The 20,063-nt window shown below is 41.4% G+C and overlaps 2 protein-coding genes across 5 annotated transcripts in view; one reads left to right on the top strand and one right to left on the bottom strand.

The window, feature by feature from the left end:
- Nucleotides 1-20,063, bottom strand: part of LOC126919251 (lachesin-like) — a 281,367-nt gene that overhangs the window by 255,865 nt on the left and 5,439 nt on the right. The window lies entirely within an intron of this gene.
- Nucleotides 10,234-17,988, top strand: LOC126919240 (UDP-glucosyltransferase 2-like). Of its 2 annotated transcripts, XM_050728170.1 has the most exons (8): nucleotides 10,235-10,717; nucleotides 11,969-12,039; nucleotides 12,114-12,212; nucleotides 12,536-12,675; nucleotides 13,104-13,417; nucleotides 14,969-15,188; nucleotides 17,237-17,456; nucleotides 17,571-17,988. In XM_050728170.1, exons 1-8 carry the CDS (start codon nucleotides 10,538-10,540, stop codon nucleotides 17,875-17,877), a joined length of 1,551 nt encoding a protein of 516 aa, XP_050584127.1. In that variant the 5' UTR covers nucleotides 10,235-10,537; the 3' UTR covers nucleotides 17,878-17,988. The 2 variants fall into 2 exon arrangements, with proteins under 2 accessions (XP_050584128.1, XP_050584127.1); XM_050728171.1 differs by lacking the exon at nucleotides 17,571-17,988 and having other exon boundaries at nucleotides 10,234-10,717; nucleotides 17,152-17,389.

The following is a 20,063-nucleotide window of genomic DNA, read 5'->3' as shown; positions in this document are numbered from 1 at the left end:
GCGGAAACGCGGGAACAGGGGAAACAGTGCCCTTAATACCGAGCAGGAGTTCAAAGGTGGACCCCGCAACAACGCATCTAATTACTTGCTTCCTCCGTGGTCCGTGGCACAGCGAATTTACATCTTGTTTGTTCAAGCACCTGTAGCAACCTATACCACCATCAGCCCATCCGCCCCATTCAACCCATCCAATCCCCGTTGGGCCTCCCCCCAATGTAGATTGGATACTGCCTATAAACAAGCAATTGCCTTTGACTCTGAATGCTCTAGCTGCAGAAAGTCTAACCGCCACAGAGTAGCAATATCTTGTGCAGGTTCGTGTCGTGCCCGCCGGGTACCCTGCATACACTTTTCAGACCATCCAAATTCGTGGCCCGATCTACACGGAAACCTCGCTTAACCGTGCCTTTGCCACGCTATCGGAGAACGACATCTTGCGTCTCTGAGTTCATCTAATTACTTTCGTCGTGAACTGTTTAAGATGCACGGACGAAAAATTGATTCATACCAGTAACTGACAATCGCAACGTGGAACGTGAAAGCCACAATGTATCGATGCAGAAAATCGAGGGAACGATGCTTTTTATTAATATCCAGAATGCTGATAAAATGAGGGATGTCAGTGATCTCTGAAACCGTCCATAGAGCACAGTATCGTATATCATAAAAAGAGAGTGAATGAGTTGAGTGAGTGTACGATGATCGATAAAGAATCTAATCTTCTAAGATCTAATATCTTAGATTGCATGTGATTCGAGTACGTTTCGAAGAAAGATAACTAGACGCGGTACGAATATGACTTTTTGATAATGTAGGCCGCGAATGAACAAAATCCTCGACGACAGCAGCTTATTTTCCTCGTCCGACCAACTCTTTAGTTTTGCCTCTCAAGAAACGGTGAAAGCTCTTAACAGATGCAACATCAATGAAGCTCTACGCTCGAGCGAAGCCCCGTATTTTCTTTATTTCGCTATATTTCTTTCTGCTTCTTTCTCTTTCTCTTTCTTTCCTTTGACGACACGACACCAAGAAAGAAATTATATATATATTGTCAGGTGAATGTAACGTACGTATGTGTTCCTTCCTCCCTCCCATCCATCACACTACGTGCATTTCCATAAGTAATTTCCTACTGATCTATTTCAGCTTACTGCTCATCTTTATTCACTTACCAACTGTCAATTATTCTACCGTACATTTCGTAATTATTTTTCTAAACGAATTTTTCCAGATTAAACACGCTATGATGACAACGTACACAACTTTTTAGCAGAAACAGTCATATTTTAGAAACGAATGCGTTATACACAACATTTACGGTCAAAGATTTTCTACCTGTGTTAGATGTCCTGCATTATAGCACATCGAAGAATCATACTTGTAAATCATCATCGACTGTTCCATTTGCATCAGGCTTACATCACCTTAAAATGTAGCAAAAATGTTCAATTTTTAATTTACAAATCCTTTACAACCAAGGTCACACTCTCGTTTCAACAGCAGGATCAATTACGAAGTTCAATGGAAGGAGGCGTCTCTCGGATTAATATTCCTAAAGAGCAACTCTTTGCAGATCAGAAGGGCAGACTGACAGCACCCGGAGACAGAGTGTAATCAGCGTGAAATGTTTCTTTCACGACGATCTTGCTCATACATTTGATGCAGTCCATGTACTTTTGTCCGCTGAGCAAACAGTGGCGTAGGAAATGGCAAAATTATGAAACGTTATCGTCGTTATACCTGCTAACAATCATCGGGCGAACATCGCGATACTATTTCGTGACGCGCCCTCTTATTTTTCTCTCATTTAAGATTCAATAACCCAGTACACGCAAACGTGCCATGTGAAATATCTCGATACTAATCTCATTCACCGAGTAAATCTGCGTTTTCAAGCCGAACCGAGTAAGCGAATGTAATATCCAGCCGAGGAAATAACCGGCATTAACTTTCGAGTTTTCTATGAATTCCGAGCTGCTGGTCGATGTCGTAACAATTTGTAAGCCGAATAAATTCATGTAGTAGCGACGTGATTGGCGAGTTTCTACGATGGCGATCGATAGGAACGCGCGTACGCGATTTATAGGCTGTTCGTCGAATAGAAACGCACTCCGTGTACGGTTTCGATAATGTTACGAACGTTTGTTTAAGCTACGACACTTTCTATATTACCAGTTCGTTCGATTTTCCTTGTAACGTCACCGATTCTACGATCACGAAACATGTTCGAATCAATAGAATATAGATAATAAATCTACGATGAATAATTATTATCGGAGAACAAAGATCTACAAAACGTTGGTATTTCATGGTGTTACAACTCTCGCGTTTTCCAGCACGTTACGCCCATGGTTGACTACTCTTTGTCACATTTTTATACGTCGAAATATAAATACATACGTGTACAGGTATTAGACACCGTGGCAATACGCGGTCATTTTCATTAGACCGGATGAGAGAGCCTGCTAACTATTTACAAGAAAAAGTTTATCCTTTCATCTGCTCTTTAGTTTTGATCCTGGTTCTCAGCTTTGAAACAAGTATGAAAAGAAAAGAAACGTTCCATAAGCCATTCATCATTTTCTCTAGGACGATGTATGTTCTCTATGTGACGTATGTTAATTTTTAACATATCCCGAATTACGGCTGAAAGTAGAGAAATATGCAAATTCGAATCCGGGCTGGCTATTACGGTCGAAAATTAGATCGCGTTACACCGCATGTGCGAACGATGAGTCCATGACGGAGCGTTACAGTGAAATCATTAACCTGAATTGACTGCGTGAACGTGCAGTCAATTCAACCATAATCTAGCGTCCCGTAAACACAGGACTTTCAATCATATTAATGCAGACGCGATGCACCTAAATCATTACAATAAATAGAATAATAAATGCTAGTGGTTGGTGAATTTCGGGCGAAATGTCGCTTCCGCGCGACAGCTAGATGTTCATAGAACGTAAAAGTGCCACTTTAGGAAACTTTATTCTTCATATTTATCCATTTGTGTTTCTGTCTGCATTTTCAACAGTTTTCTCGACAATCCTATAACCGTACACGTAAATTATTCGGCTAATTCGTCCTCGCGATATTCTATCGTCCTTTCTTAATCAACATCAATAACTGATTCGTTGTCTTTTTCCGTGGCTGGCCTACTTACTTAACTTTTGTTCAATCGAAACGAATCGAATTGTAGCAACGATTTTAACAAATTGAGACACGCGAACAGATACGGCGCAACGAAATGAACGAAACGAGATAAAGAGAAATGGAGAGAGAAATACGTGGGAGGATGGGACGCGGAATGCACAGTCACGCTGTTGAAAGTTATGCAATATACATTACCTAAACCATGCTGAGAGACGCGTTAACGAATTGTCACGTCATTTCGTATAATGTTCCGACGCGTAATCATAGGTATTACTTTCAAGCGACTCGACAAGAATAAGATCGTTCGATGACATTGAAAAATTAAATAACCGCGATCGACTCGTTGAGCAGTCTTGTCGCGATAAAACGCAACGTGTATCGAACGATAAACTTGGTTTAACCGATCGATGATACGCGCTAGTTCTCGGTAGGATTCAAGTAGATTGTCCCTATTATGCACAGGCACCACAATTGCGCGTTTACAACGCGTTTAGACATTAATCCTTATCATTCCTACATTATCGGGGATTAATTGAACGATTAGACAACGAACGATCGAAGATAGGTGATGAATAAATGATTCTTTACGGATAATCGCATTTGAGATTTAAATAGATCGTGCCCGTCACAAACACAAACAGCGGACATATATTTATAATGTGAATATTTATTTATAATTCGAAGATGCATAATTCCTATTGTTCGGCGTAAATTCGCAACGATTCAACAATTAGATACAACGAAGAACCGAAAATAGATGACAAATAAATGATTTCGCTGGGAAGACTGCATTCAACGCCGGATATACGTCGTTTTAAATATCCCCGCCGCAACGCGGTAATTCTAAGATCGATCGTCGGTTAATCTGGTTTCCGCGCGAAACGATATTTCATTTTCCGAGCGAGTGGTTTCCGCGATCCTCCGCGCTTCTATCCGTCGCCGTTGAATTCTAATGCGGAAACTGACACGCGAATATACGTCTGAAGAAGTTCCACCGACCCTGGAAGAACTCGCGAGTTTCGTTGAGAAACGGACTTAAGACGTTATAGAAATGGATTAAGGAGTTTAATTAAGTTGATTCAACGAGCGCGCCACAAAATTTCGCGTTCCTAACTTCCCCCCATTCGAAGCGAGATCCACGGATTGCTGCTTATCGTCCATTTGTAGCGTATCTAGAATTGTACAGCTCCATGTTCAATACGGCGACTTAGGTGTTGCTAAAGAAAGAGAGAACAAATATTCTTTTTACGATATTTAGCATAGTCGTTCCTTCTATCGCGAGACATAAATCCATGAAACGTTCAAGTACGATCGAACGAAATTATTAGTTCGATCCTGACGAGAAGGCAATTCAGACGATCTCTCGTATCGAAACCTGGATTCACGTTCGAACCTTTCCTTTGTATCTCGCGTGACGAAGGAATATCTTCGACGTTTGGTTGGAGCTAATCTAAAAACGATGGCGATGCTTCTGGTGTAACGATCACGAATTTTCTTTGGTTTTCCCGGTTTACCGGCCGTTATCCTCTCCCTGAACGATTTCATCTTATATCCACAGGGATTAGAGAACCTCTGTCTCTGACCGTTTCATTACTCATCCTACACGTTCAGCGGCAACTACGTGTTCGTTCTGTTTGTCCCTTGTTCCTCTCTTTCTTTCCCCGCTCGTATCAGTGTCGCTCGTTCTCCCTTTCTTTCGTCCTCCCTCTTTCTTCCTCGTTTCTTCTCGCTCCTTCTTTTGCTCTCTTTCCTCGCTCACCTTTTTCCTTTTTTTTTCTATATTCTACGTTCCCTTTTTCTCTCCGGCTTTTCCGAGTCTCTCTTTTTCCTCTGGTCGCAACAGCAGTTCGCAATATTGTAATGCGAAGCACAATGCGTGCACCCGAAGAGATACGACGCGATAAACAGCGGGACGCATCGAGCCTAGAGAAAGATTAAAAAAGGGAGTAATATGTCTTGCGGGATATTTCGCGAATAACGAGGCGAGAGTAGACAGCCACGGTACACACGAGACATTCTTAAGTGAAATTAATTGATCGATTCGTGGTGCCGGCGTTCTTTCCGCCCTTTAATATTTTATCACGCAGACCTCGATTAAACCAAACCATTTTGTCAACGATAAAATTCCGATGACTCCGTAGGTAAAAACCCAAGCATCAGGAAATTCTTGAAAATATGTCCTCTCAAAGATTTTGAACAAACATCTCGGGTGTCGATAACCTCGGGTGTCGATATAAATCAAAATTTTCAGGCAAGGGACAAGAAAAGGAGATAATGCGAACGGGCAAATCCTTTAAATTTGATTTAATAAACCACTCGACAGCAGAAAAGAGGAAGAAGAACGAAAGAAAGAAACGAAGGAAAGGGAGACAGAAGCATCGGAATAATATTATTCCCTTCCGATGGTTTCCGATGTTTTCTAACGACGCTTAAGAATAATAACGTTATAGCGACTGGCAACGATGAAAATAACGATCGAGGTATCCGAGTGAGCGTGCACCTTGAATTACAGAGTGCGGTTTCCTCTGTTGTTTCTCCATGGCCGTTATCGTTTGCTCGAACAGTCTTTATTTCCGTGACGTAGAATCGTTCCGAGCACATTGCACGAGTTTAGACGTAGCCTACACGAAGGAACAAGATCGGCGAGTGAAACGAAAAAGGGAATGGAGGGAAAGAAGCCGCGCGTTCCATCCATTTCTTATTTCTACCTACGCCAAAGAGAGCTCATCCTGTAAATGGATCAAGTGCGCGGAACGTTTCCTCGATGGAAGTTCGATACCGTTCGGAAAGTTCGGCTTGCACTTTCTATGCTGCGCTCGAAGCGCATCCCTTTGAGATTTGTTTCGTTTTCTGATTAGACGGCTGCACAAGCAAAGGCTAAAGTAGCCACTTTAAGGGAACGAAATCGAATCTATCGGTACGCGAACGAGGAGAAGGAAACGGCACGGATAACGAAGTTCGAGCAGGACGTCTATGCGATTCCGGTACTTAATAAACCATCCTCAAGCACGGAAAGTTGTTGCATCTCCCGAGGAATCTTCGCTGTCTCTTTTTTTCCTTCTGCCTTCCTTTGTGGTAGTTTTAAAAACAACTTAGAAGTGCAAATTCGTAACATCATCGAGAAAATTAACCTCTGCGGTATCACCGTAGATGTCTCAAAGAAATCTCACGTTCTCAAGAATACTCAAAACTTGGCGAAAAATAAATATCATCCGCGAGGAAGGAGAGGGGTTAGAGGTGGCCGCGAGCGAAGAAAAGGAGGACACAAAGTTTAAAAAACGGCAGAGCGTGATGGAGAATACGGGCGGGTGGCTTCCTCGCAATGGGCCTGGCAAAATTTGCTAAGCGGCCGAGAGGAAATTGCGATGATTATACGGTTCCGTACGATGATGTAAACGAAAAGGAGAGCGAAAGAGAGAGAGAGAGAGAGAGAGAGAGAGAGAAAGTGGGAGAAAAAGAAAGAAAAGAAGAAAGGAAAGAAGATGGGAAAAAAATATTCCATAAAGCGTAATGAAGGGCTCGCAAATATTTATCTTTGGGTAGGTCGGGTGCTGCGGGAGAAGCGCAAAGAGCCATGCGAAAACGATCCAAGCCGGATGGCCCTTGTCGCGGCACAGAAACGTGGAAAGTTCTCCTGACACGATTATGGCGCTCGGTGACCAGAAATAATTTCATTAGTCGCCCCGTAAACTCATCTAGCAGTTCGTAAAGAAACCATACGCGTGGGAAATATGTACTTAGGCATATATAATCGTATACCTGTGGACGCCTGAAGCCCCTACCACGCTCCCACGGGAACTCTAATCACGGGTACTTAAGTTCCTGTTGCATAGACGTACACCGAACGATGCCTGCATCAGCAACCACAGTTTCGTGCATGTACACGGTGGTACCACGGCCTGTGTGCTGGAGGGTGAATGGAATGATTCGCGCCACCGAGCACGCTTGTTAATGAGCGAAACGACGGTTTACACGGCTCGACGAGGCCCTCCCGAAGTTAATGGACGTATATCGACGAGGCTCTAGCCGATGTCGAGGATCCTTCTTCGACGTGGATCGCTCCAAAGATTTAGAAAACCTCGAGAAACTTTGACGCAGCTTATTTCATATCGCCTCAAGCACTCGTCAGATTTATATAAGCCTTTGATACGTGAAGTAGCAAACAAAATCGATGATTCCTTGGACTACGACAAAATACGATATCCGCGCGACACTAATGTTTCGCAATCGGTTTACGGGAGTAACAAGTACGAGAGAACGTGGCAAGAAAAGCGTAACAAAATTTCTGACAAGCCAACGCACCGGTAACGTTTCTTCGAGGTTCGTTGAGGTCGCTGATGTTAACCGCGGATATCCTAAATTTCGGTTACATAAGCGTTCTCGCAAAAACACTCTCTCCCTCTGTCCTTCTCTTCTGGCTCTGCTGGATACCGTCTGGAAGAGACGACCAGGAAGAGAAGACGAGAGAGAGAAAGCAAGTGGGATTATGGAGAGATCCGCAAGTGGGTGCCGTACAATCGCACGCTAGAAACTGAGTACAAGGGACAAAGACACGGTAGACACCTTGTGGATAGAAGGTGAGGGTGATAGAGGATACAGGAGAACATAGAACGTAACGAAAAGAGACGAGAGAGAAACTGAGGAGGGATCTCGCAAAACATACACAGCTGAAGCTGACACATCCTCTGCCAGTCTACTGGCTTTTCTAGAGTAGAGAAGGACGAGCAAATCTAGACGCTTACTTAGTGACACACGCAGCATTTTGCTGTCGGAGCTGAATTCTCTCCCTTTCTCTTTCTCTCTCTCTTCATCTCAAATCCCGTTCCTTTTTGACCCCCTTTTCCCTTCGTGTTAAGCCTCTATTTCTCCCCTACCATCGTTCTCGACGGCATTGTATTAAACCGTGGCTCGTGTTGCGGCTTGACAAGAGGGGGCACCACACCAGTTATCTTACCCTCGTTCCATCGTGTTCCCTCCCTAAACGTTTCTCTCTATTCCTCTTTCATCCCCGCCCCCTCATATATCCTATTCCAGGATACGTTGGATTATTCACAGAGTAATTTAAACTACGTATGACAGACATTCCAAGTGTTTCGAACTGATCGATCGTTCGTGTCCAACTTCTCGAATATCGCGTTGTCATTTATCGTCACGCCGTCGAATTTATTAATATCGGTTATCGTCGACGATATCGCCAGTTATCTACGCTTCCAACCGCTCGCCTCTAGCTTTTCGAAAAGTGCATCGTTCTCGTGATCATTCTCGTGAGAGCGACTGCGCAAGAGTAATACGCGAGAGCTGAATCGAATAAATCGCCCTAGCACGTGTCCTTAAAGTATCTTGATAGGCGGCGACAATTTGTCGAAATACGGATTTTGACGCGTACAGTTTGTTGGAACCCTTTATTACACTCTGTGTCCCTGTTCGCCGTCGATCTGTTCGTTCCTGACCTGTCGCCGAGTTTGAAGACGAGCTCCCTTAACCGTCAGCAACCGCTTTCAACCCTTATCAGACGCATCTGATTCTGACACGCGATTCGAATTTTCCGCTTTCCCGCGGCGTCTGGCCGGGGCTCTTTAAAGTCGTAACGTTGCTTATTACGTGTTCCGGAATGTCTAACTTGTCAACATTCAGGAGCACCTAAACCCGTACCTCTTCCAGAAGAACGAACCGGAAGTAACGATCGTTTGGAGAAGTATTTTGCGGTAAACGAGAACTCTGCGAGGCAAGATCTTGCAAATGTCGTGAAAATTAACGGTAAGGACGATTATTCCTGAGGAATGGCCGCTGGTAAATGGGGGGACCGATTAAAGGGACGAGTCCTCGTGACTTTTTTCAGGCAACACAAACGATGCACCTTTACGGTGCAACGGTGCGCACAATATCTCGAATTAACGAGGCTCTTCTCGTATTCCAGGTATTATTACGACTCTAAGTAATGAGACGCGTTTAAGCTCGCCGTTACGCCAGCCATGCAAAAATCTTTTGTTTTCGTCCTGAAACGTTTATCTGCCCGACGCGTAATGACGTAACGTTGTAAGTTTTTAATTAACGATTAAACGATATGCATCACGGACCAATGAGTCGGTTCTTTCGTTCTTTATTCCCTTTCTCTCGTTTCTTCTCTCTCTCTCTCTTTCTCTTTCTCTCTCTCTCTATCTATTTATCTATCTATATATATCTATGTATTTTTCTCTATATCTCTATTTTCTCTTTTTTAGAAAATTACGAGAACGAAGCTACATGGTGTAACTGGTCTATGGGACGTGAAATCTATGTCACATGATCGTCGTTACGTATGTATATGGTCACGATATTGTTACGCAGGCAAAATCGGCTAACACGAAAAAGTAGCATAGTTTTCGCGAAAACAGATGACATTTTTCTCGGTTGAAACTTTTCTTTAGAAATGGTTGACCAATTTTTCTTCGGCCCCAGCGACCGCATCATTCCGTACGCTGAACCGAGCCATTCTCTTGACGGCGAGGCAGAAGCGTACATCGAAGCTAATGGCGCGACTCTCGGTGATTCGTCTCTACCCGACCCTTTTCCCTTCTATGTTTTTTTCCCTTTTCTTATTATTGCTTTCTCGACCGACTCATAATTTACACGTAAATTTCGAAACCATCCGGCGAGAACGATCTCTTTCTTTCCTTCCCTTTTTTCCGGGGACAATCACCTTTTTTGTTTATCGTATATTTTTCGAGGAATTCTATTTGCGCGAAGAATCGAAGGAACGAAACTATTTAAATTCTCCATCTATCATGCAGGCTGGCTAAAAGTTTCCAGCTGAAATGCATATTTATTACGTTGCGGAGATGAACAATCCTTAAAAATTTAATGCATAGACAAATATAGACTTGTCTTGCCGAATTATTTACGAAAGAATACTGCTATTTAATATTTATAACAGTCACTGTAATATGGATGTGGAGACGTATCGTATATATTATACGATGACCTTGAAGGAATTGCCTCTTACCACGCGCTAAAGAGATAAGGTAATAGATTCCATGAAATGCTCCATAGCCTCTGAATGACGCTTTTATGTTTCACGCGATGCGATGTATAAAAATATCTATCACTAGTCGAAGCCGGCTTTGCATTATTTCTCCGGCAAGCCGTGCGAGAAACACGCGACCGATGTACAAGCGGTTCACTTATTTATCGTGGCCCCAAGCAAACTGATCGTGAAACATGTTGTGAATTTTTCACGGGGAAGATCGTTCTCTAGCCTCTTCTCCCGCCCTCCAGTCTGCTAGATCCCTTTAGAAATTTCTACAAAAGGCGTAACACCAGCAACCTCGATTCTCGTTTAAAAAATTGAAAGACTATTTCTCGTGGCTCGAGTGTATTCTCGAAATACGTTGGTACAACGGTATACAAGATGTTGTCTATGTTGTTGGTGCTTTTACTCTTTCGTCAATTCTCGCCCGCCATTGGATTCAACATCCTCGGAATTTGTCCCAGCGCGAGCTACAGTCACCAGCAACCCTTTCAAGCATTGATGAAAGCTTTGGCGGTTCGTGGACACAACGTTACCGTGATATCAACCATTCCGTCAAAGGTAAGTGCGATTTTTCTCCTCTTTCTTTCTCCCCATTTTTCTCTACGTTTCCATCTCGTTGACTCTCGATCATCTTTCAATGATATTTCCATCATTCTCCGATGACTGTTTCGCGTATTTGCTCGCCATCTAATCGATTTCCGTTCCCCCTTTTCCATTCTCTTCCCTCTTTCCTACTTTCCTTCTTCCGAATCGGAGAACGGAGAAATTTTATCGAGTTAGAAACAGTTTTAACCATTACCGGCAAAGTATGGCAATTTATACGCAATACAATCACGTTAGAACTTCCGTCATTTATCAGCGTTGGGAAAGTTAGTAAAAAGGCGCGAAAACACTTCTAACAAGGTTATAACGATGGTTTAATAATTCAATAATATCGCGTAGACCGTAGGGAAAAGTTCGAAAAGATATCTCGGATAGGTGTTTGACTCTGTGCTCCACTTTGGCCACGCGTACCTCTCGTGCCTTCTTCCCACGTTCGCCCGGCAGTTCATTTTTACTTCTCTTTCTCTTCTTGTCTCGCTCTACTTCCACTTTTCTCTGGCCCCGATCCGTTTTCGTGTCCCTCTCCTTTACCCTCTCCATAAACTCCGGTTCAAAGTTACGCAAACTTCGTTCGGCTTCAATTTACCCTTACTAACGTTTCTTCTTGTTAAACGCATCTCTTTGTGACCCGATGCTCGCCGTTCTCCGCCTTTTTTTCTATCCACCTTTTCCTTTTTTTCCTCCAGAGAAATCAAGAATTCGGTGATACGATGTAAATCAACGACAAATATGCCTGTCATAATTCTCATAAATTCTCATGACAGACACGCGATATTGTCCGTTCCACCAATTGAACGTGACAAACAAATTAACGCAAGCGGGTCTTTCCGATTATCTTTGAACCATTATTGAAGGATATTTGCAAAATGATCACGCTACAGTTTCAAGTAATTTCTGAAATCTCGTAGCGAAGATATTTGGTAACAAGCTTCCTACCAATTCATCTACTACGTTCTTAAAATAAATAAGCCACGTTCATCATCCGCTAATCATAATGCAAAAAGTTCGTCATCGAAATTCCACGCACTAATACAAGCGATTATAAAAGTCCGCACAAACAAAATAGATAAAAGAGAGCATTCTGAGAACACTGTCCGAATTATAGAAATCAGAGATTAAACTGAAATATCGCGGTATATGAGAGACTACAAATACATTCAAAATTCGCGATAGGCAGAATTGATACGCGCATATGTGATCTTTCAGCAAGCGATCAAGAACTACGAAGACGTCGATCTGTCGTTTTCCTATCGGAAGAAAGACTGCACCGGGCTAAGGTACGCACGCATCTTTGTGTTACATGAAGAATTTCACGTGCTTAAATCCGTTAAAATATTGATTTTTCTTGCAGGCACATGGGAGCGTTCACCCTTCTGCGGAAGAACATGCGAGAGGCGAACGAGCTTTGCGAGGAGCAACTGTTCAGCCCAGCCATCGAGCACCTAATTTCGTAATACAGAATATTCTCATTCTATTTAAGACAGTGCACTAGCGCACGACCGGTGGAATAAAAACAAGTTCATTTCGTAAACTCGTTAAAGCTGGAATAGGAGAAGAAAAAGTGCACCGGCGCAATTTTCTTCCGTGAGCCGTAGAAAATTACCGGCATCACACCGGCCGTTGCTTGCTATTGCCATTTATGCCGAGAGCGGGGGGGAGGGAGGGGGAGAAACGACAACCGGCCAAAGAAATTACAGTAATTCCATCGCGTTGCAACTTCATCGGTTGAAGCTAATCTCGAAATCGCGGTGCGGTATTCTTCTTTTTTTTCAGGAGGAATAAGAGCTTCGACGCGGTTGTTATAGAACAGTTGTGGTACCAATGCTACTACGCCCTCGTCAAGCATTACAATTCACCGGTTCTAATCGGATTCCTCAGCGTTGGAAACCTACCATACGTTATGGACTCCGTTGGTAAGCGTACTATATGTATATTTATATAGGATAAACGTTATCGAAAATATGAGGCGGAAAAAGACTACGGCAGTAGAGTCCGACGGTCTGGCCGCGCTCATCTCGCGACGTCTTTTTCTACCGTTTTCGTGCCTCGCTTGGTCAGAATATCGTGAAGCGAGCCCGAAATTGACGTAAATTGTCGATAAAGTAGAAAGTGCGAGCAATCGGAGCAGAGAGACAGCTTTCGTAGAAAAGAATAGATCGCTCAGTAGTGCTTTAACCTGTACCGATTTCGTATCAGATGAGAATTAAGGAGACAGAACCACGCTACCTTGTCGTTTCTTTCCGCGGTAAAAGAGAATCGAATGTTTCTTTTTCTTGATCGTCACTTATATATATATATATATAATGATTCTTTATATATATATGTTGATTTTTACTTTTAGGAAATCCTGACGACCCGCTGTTGAACCCCGACATGGCATATTCATTCACGAATAAAATGAGCCTGAACGAACGTATATGGAACATCGTCTATACAACGTGGACCAGAATGTACTATAAATACTGGCATTTACCGAGGGCTCAGGAGATCGTTAACAAGTGGATGCCTGACGTTTCGATCGAGGACATCGACAGAAACTTCAGTCTAGTGATATTGGGAAACAATCACGTATTCGGATATCCGAAACCGCTGCTGCCAAATGTAATCGAGGTTCACAGTCTCCAGATCACGGAGAAAAGGGAAACCTTGCCCAAGGTATCGACGGAATTCCTAAACTACCCCATTAAATCGTAAAACCGTACAATTGCTCACTGGTAGGTAAATCCTAGAGATATTACTTGACAAATTCCTAACGTGACGTTGTTTTCTCTACGAAACTTATCTATAAGCTGATCTAACATCAAAGTAATCGTTGTTGATTCGTCGATTGCTTCGTCATTCGTCGATCATACGATAATTCGTCGATTCCCCGAGAAATTCAAAGTCGAGCGCTTTCACGCCACTTTCTCCGTCAAACCAACCCTATAAGCTGATCCAACGCCCAAGTTCCAAGGAGTCATGATCGATTCTTCCATCATTCGGTGATGTCGACGCACGATGCAAGTCGCGGTATTGCGAAACTTAAATTCAGTCAACGATTACGGATATTATTCCTTGCGGGACGCGGCGGACGTTATTTCGCGTACTTTTGCCGCAGCAAAGGGTAGAATTCTATACCGCGAGCAGGGAGAATGATTTCTCCGGGGGAAAATACGTAGCAGTCTCTCAGGTAACCGGTATAGGAGAAAGTTTACCCACGGCTCGGCATTGCGACGCGAAAGTAAAGGTCATTGCTATTTACCGTCTCCCGCTCTACCCTTTACCTTTCACACCGAGCTGCGAAAGAAAATATTTCTCGAAAGATATTTTCCAGCCTCCTGGTTCGTTTCCTCCGACAAGAAAAATCCAGATACCAGTGTCGTTTCTCGCCGATTCTTTCTGCCTTCTCCAAACAACCACCGGCACACGCCTAAACCCTCGTGTGTACCGCGACACGTCGATGAGAATTATCCAACAAACCGACGTTCATTCGGACGTTAGAGCACGTTTTTCGAGATACACCATCCCCCGAAACGCAGTTGCATCCGTATCACGTGGAATTAATGCGAAACATTGAGATGCATAACGTGATCGCTATCCACGTGCATGTTCGCTTCGCTAGAGAGTCCTACTGTCCGCTGTAATTAATATAACAATACCTTCTACTCCACGTGAGGTGCGTGTATCATTCTCTTGTCCCGAAATTTTTTCAATATGAAACCTCCCTTTGTTTTTCAAGAGCTATCTCCTCCGATTGTTGCAAAATTGTTTCTATCGTCGTGTTAGTACGTAGAAATTAACTCGTGCTCGTTAAAAATTAGGGGATATAATTTTAAAACGCACAAGGAGGAACAGTTTCGATTGTTGATATCACACGACTCTAAAAATAGACTGGAGGTTTCTAGAACTCTAAAAACATCTGCAGTCATAACATATACCTTTCCGCTGATTTCATAACAAAGATGTCTCGAACACTATTTTTTACAGTTACCTTGAAACGTAAAATTATTTATATCACCTTCTTGAGATAAGTAAACCTGTGGCAGTAAGTCGTTTGTTTCTTCACAATTCAACGCATTAATCGTGTACTTAGTTAATGAAATCCAGAGATTTGTAAACAATGAAGTTAATCGGCTTTGCATGTACGTCGCTTCTATATCTTGACATTTCTAACTAAAATTCTTTCAGCAGAATCGAGGTTAACGTTCGATGTATTGTTAACGATAGGACATTGAAGAATTCCTAGACAAGGCGGAGCACGGGGCGATCTATTTCTCCCTAGGCTCGAATCTGCAAACTCATCAGTTGCCAGTCGGCCCTTTGACCGCATTGTGTAACGCGCTCAGCTCGCTCAGGCAAAGAGTTCTATGGAAACACTCCGGAGACATGGCCATTCATCCAGCCAACATCAAATTTGTGAAGTGGGCACCCCAGCAAGCGATTCTCGGTAAGGCTACCGAAGGCTAAGCTGACCCTTCGCTTCCTCGCGGCTCCTTTGAGCGAGACTTAGATTGACCGCTTCGGGATATGTCCGTTTTATAGCTTAGCTTCTAGACATCGCTTGCGTGCGCACACAAGAATCGTTATCCCAACGATGAAAATGCCTTAAGAACGTTAACGCGATGGAAAAGGAACGAAGTGATTAATCGCGTCGTAACGAACGGATAATTTATGCCTCGGTTAAATTATTCCCTGATAAACCGATGAATAGAGTAAATTGTGCTCGTTAAGTATTATACAATGCATTCATTGATTCCCTCGGACGCAAGACACGACATTTTTTAGAGATCATTAGAGACTCTTTTCTTTTTTATTCTCTTCTCTTTCCTCTGTTTTTTCCTTCTTCTTTTTTATTTCATCTCTCCTTCGAAATAAGAAACTTTTTGCGTAATTGTCTACGGTGCTCGTAAGTACGTGTTTGTTCGTTAATTATCGTATTTCCGTTTGATTTACATACACAACTCGTCAAAACTCGTCACGACGGTCTGTTCGTTAAACAGGATTCAACGGCGAGCAAAGGCTCGCGCAGATACTTAATGAAGTTGCTGACGACTTTGCAGGTCCTTTCATTTGGAAGGGATGTTAATTTTCTCGGGTAACCAAGTGCTGTATAACGACCTCGTCCACGCTCATTTTTAAATGATCACGCGTCAAATGCGACTCGCGCGCGATACAATTTCCTTTTATACCTTTTCTCTATTTCCTACCAAAATTCAACTCTTTTCAAACGTTCGAGATTTTTCAAACAAAAGTCAAAACACCAGCGTACAAATCGGATAGAAATACGTAAAAAGGAGCTAAATAATTCGAACAAGAGAAGGAGAGTGAGAGAGAAGTACATGCGAAGTATCGAACGATTTTGTTATTACGAAAGTTAATTGCCGATGCATTTTGGAAACCCAGTGGCACGATCGAGAAAAGATAAACGACGATACTCCATTGAATCCAGGGAAAGGACGATTTACAGGATTCATTGCGAAACGAAAAGATAACTCATGACACGGCAGCAAAATTCTCTCGGGAAATTTTGACAAACAACTCGGCATCGTTCGCGGTAACGTCCGGACTCGATGCAAATGCAAGCAAGCGCGAACTTTCGTATACATTGACAGACAGGTTACGTTCACCACCCCTTCCCTAAATCTCTCCCCACCGTAGAACGCGTATTAAAGGTGGAAATGCGAAATGTAACTGGTGGGCGTCATGCAAATAATGAGAATTTCAATTCAATTGCCTATTACGGTTCACGTAGTTCCGAAATTCAACACGTCGGATGATTTCAATGAAACTTTCCTGTGGACGTAATACGTTTCAAGCTTCCTGATCGTTCACTATGTTTCACAAATTTGACGCTCTCACCACCGTGGAAAAATGATCGTTTCGCCGTTAACTATGAAAATAAAAGAACAACGAGAGACCGATACACTTTTCGCTTTGTCTTTTTATATCGCTTCTGTGGTCTCTTCTTTGTTTCATAAAGCTCGAAGTTATTAACAGAAATTACGAAAAGACGATGTTTTCAAATTTCTACGTGAATTTTTCGTTGAAATATCGTAAATTGTCCAAGTATGAATGTTTCAAATGCGTAAATCTGTTAAATTTTGCATAACTGTTTCACATTCAGATATATTAAAAATTTTGTAATCTTTAAATTTTATTTCGCCATCGAAACGTTGAATACCTAGCTCTCCCGTTTCTTTGCCTTACGCTGTTTTACTAGATAATTATTAAAGAGCCATTCTCTATAACGTAAATACGAGAGCAAGCTCATACAGCTTTAATAACTTGCTAAATATTTACCGAGTATGTGCGAAATGAAATGATAAAATATACAATTATCCGAATGAAGGTTTGAAGCACTCCTTTATTTCTTACATATCGATTTGTTTTTCATCTATGTTCGAGTATAGTCTTAAAGCTCGAGAGAGGATAATCTGCAAAGACGCCGCTTTACTTCAGCCTAATCCGCGATACTAACATTGCTTCCATATACAGCACATCCGAAATTGATGGTCTACGTGATGCAAGGTGGATTGCAGTCGTTGCAAGAGGCGGTGTACTATTCCGTGCCGGTAGTTGCCATTCCCTTTTTCGGGGATCAACTTTTCAACGCGCGTAAAATTCTGGATGCTGGTATCGGGCTTACGTTGAACATTGATACCATCACCGAAGAGTCCGTCGTCCGGACTTTGACCGAAGTTATAGAGAATAAAACGTGAGTGACTGATAGAACGATTTTTTCAAATTCACGGCAGACATACTTTTTAAATTCTAAAACAGAATCTTCGATTGTCGTTAAAAGTGTATAAAACTAACATTACGCTTGCAGATACTACAACAATATCAAAGAGATGTCGGAGATTGTAAAAGATGAATTGATAAAGCCAATGGACCGAGCTATATGGAATGTGGAGCACGTGATCAAATTTTCCAAATCGAAACATTTGCGTTACTACGGCCACGATATATCGTTGATAGATTACTATGCAACGATAGCGATCCTTATCCTGCCCTTATTTTTCATAATATGCTACGCTTGTTTCGTGCTTAGTAATTTGGGAGACAAGAGAAAACGTTCTTCGTTCAATTGTACGAAAGATCGAATTAAATTCTTTGCACGATCAAAAGTGGAATAGTTACGATACCTTTAACAAAGGCAAGATAATTGTAAGTTCACTATTATGTAATAAATTTCATTCAATAGTGTTTGATCGTGGCTAAATTTTCAAATAAACATTGTTAAAATACTTTGTAATAGTTACACTTTATTCGCCGTTGTTAAAACATTTAAAAGAGCTCGTTTTATGATTCGTAACTTTTAAAGTACCATCGATTATTAACTAGGAGAATAGAATTATCATTGTACGGAAACCTTAAACTGTAATATCGACTGTCGATTAGACGACAGTCCAAGGCGATAATTAAGTTGATCGATTCTGTTCAGATTGATCATTAATTGCATTTTTTAAATACGAAAGTACCATTTGAAATAAACCTTGTCGAAAATTGGATGCAATACACGAAGGATGAGAGAGAAAGAAAAAATAAATACGTAATCCTTCCCTCGCAGAAGTAATTTATTGTGACGAACGAAAAGTTCGTTCGTTTTTGAAAAGATGTCGCTGTATTGTTTCGATACATAATCGTTTCTTAATTTTATGAACTTTTATAGCCAAATCAGATAACTTTATTTCCATAGCAGTGAAAATTAACTGAGAGTTAAACAAAAGAAGAGGAAGGATAAAGGATAAAATGTGTCCCACACAAAATTAGCTATTACATAAAATATAGTACATTACACCATGCTATATTATAATAATTAAGGCTACCTAATCACAAATCTAACTCGATTCAAAAGCAATCTACCTAGTTGTAAAAATTTAACGTAAACGTATACCATGTACCGAACTGTAAGTCTAGCTGAACCTACCTATCTATAAAAATGTAAAAGTTGTGTAAGTTCTACCTACATAGATAGGTGTCTTTATCTCTGAAGATTTCGAACTACCTTTGAAAACTTTGAATATCCAACACAATACCTCTCTATCTAATAATATCTATCCTGCAAAGGTTTCCAAAACAATTAAAATCGGTGTAGTTTAAGTCAGATATAAGATCTGTTACGTATAAATTAAACAATATTTCTATAAGCCCTACCTTATAGAAGATCTAAAGGTTTTGTTTTGTAGATCCTATCTAATGTCTAAAAATTTCCTTTTGGGTCCTACCTATGTAAGAATGCGAATGTAGTAATGACAAAGTCAAGGGATATTGTATGAATCCTCTTGAATCGACGTCACAAATGACTCTGAAACAAATGTGTGAAAGATTAGGGACATTCTGAGTATAATTACTTCCCAATTGATAAGACTCAAACATTATTTCGTAATATTTAATACCTGGCACCTTTCTTTTGTCTATCTTCTTTAATTCATATTTCTCTCGTTCTTTTGATCCTTTAGCATACATATATTAGACGCTATTAAATATTGAAATGCGTAACTGGTACTTCCTGTAAGTCTGAAACAAACTCATTTGCAGGATTAGCACTTAAGGAAATAAAGTATTCTGCTTACCAATTTCATTCAATTATTTTTGAGTTTTAGCAAAGATAAAGAATGTTAACAAAAAAAAAATTTCACTACAATACTCCGCTATATACTTACAACTTTATACACGTGGGTACATTATACCAATAACAGAGTTCTGTGTTTTAGTAATTATAGGAATGTTACAGTTAACAAAGGAATATGTTTTTCTAGCAATATTTTCAGTAACAAACGCAGGAATGGGGGACGCTGAAAACGAAACAATACAGTAGCCAGAAGGGCCACTAAAATTCAATCGTCTTCCACTCTATATAAACCCGAGCAAAAATCCGTGAGTGGGATATTCTTTCTGTCTCGCAACGCTAATTTAATATTTATGAAAGAGAAAATTCTGAAAATCAAACGCGAAGAGTGCTTCGTTCTTTTCATCATTTACAAATAAACAAAAAAGAGAAAAAAGGACTAGCAATTCCCGAAAGTTGGTACGCAACACTGATAAAAATTAATCTATGCACTCGTATCTAACAAATACGCAATACTAATTGCGGGAGGTCTCGCTGCAACGTATTGTACGTTGCTGATGCACGACCACTTTTGTACAGCCTTCTCAGCTGTATCGGGTGATCCAGGAGCGGTGATCCAGGTGATCCACATATCCAGTGGAAGGATATTGAGCATTTTGTAAACGCAACACTACTTGAAAAAAAAACAGAAAACGCGATCGTATCATCGCAACACTAATAGGGAAAACAATTAGAAATCGCGATGGGATA

Source organism: Bombus affinis, chromosome 8, assembly GCF_024516045.1.
Source record: "Bombus affinis isolate iyBomAffi1 chromosome 8, iyBomAffi1.2, whole genome shotgun sequence".
In the NCBI taxonomy this organism is placed as follows: Eukaryota; Metazoa; Arthropoda; class Insecta; order Hymenoptera; family Apidae; genus Bombus; species Bombus affinis.
This window is presented reverse-complemented; position numbering and strand designations above follow the sequence as displayed.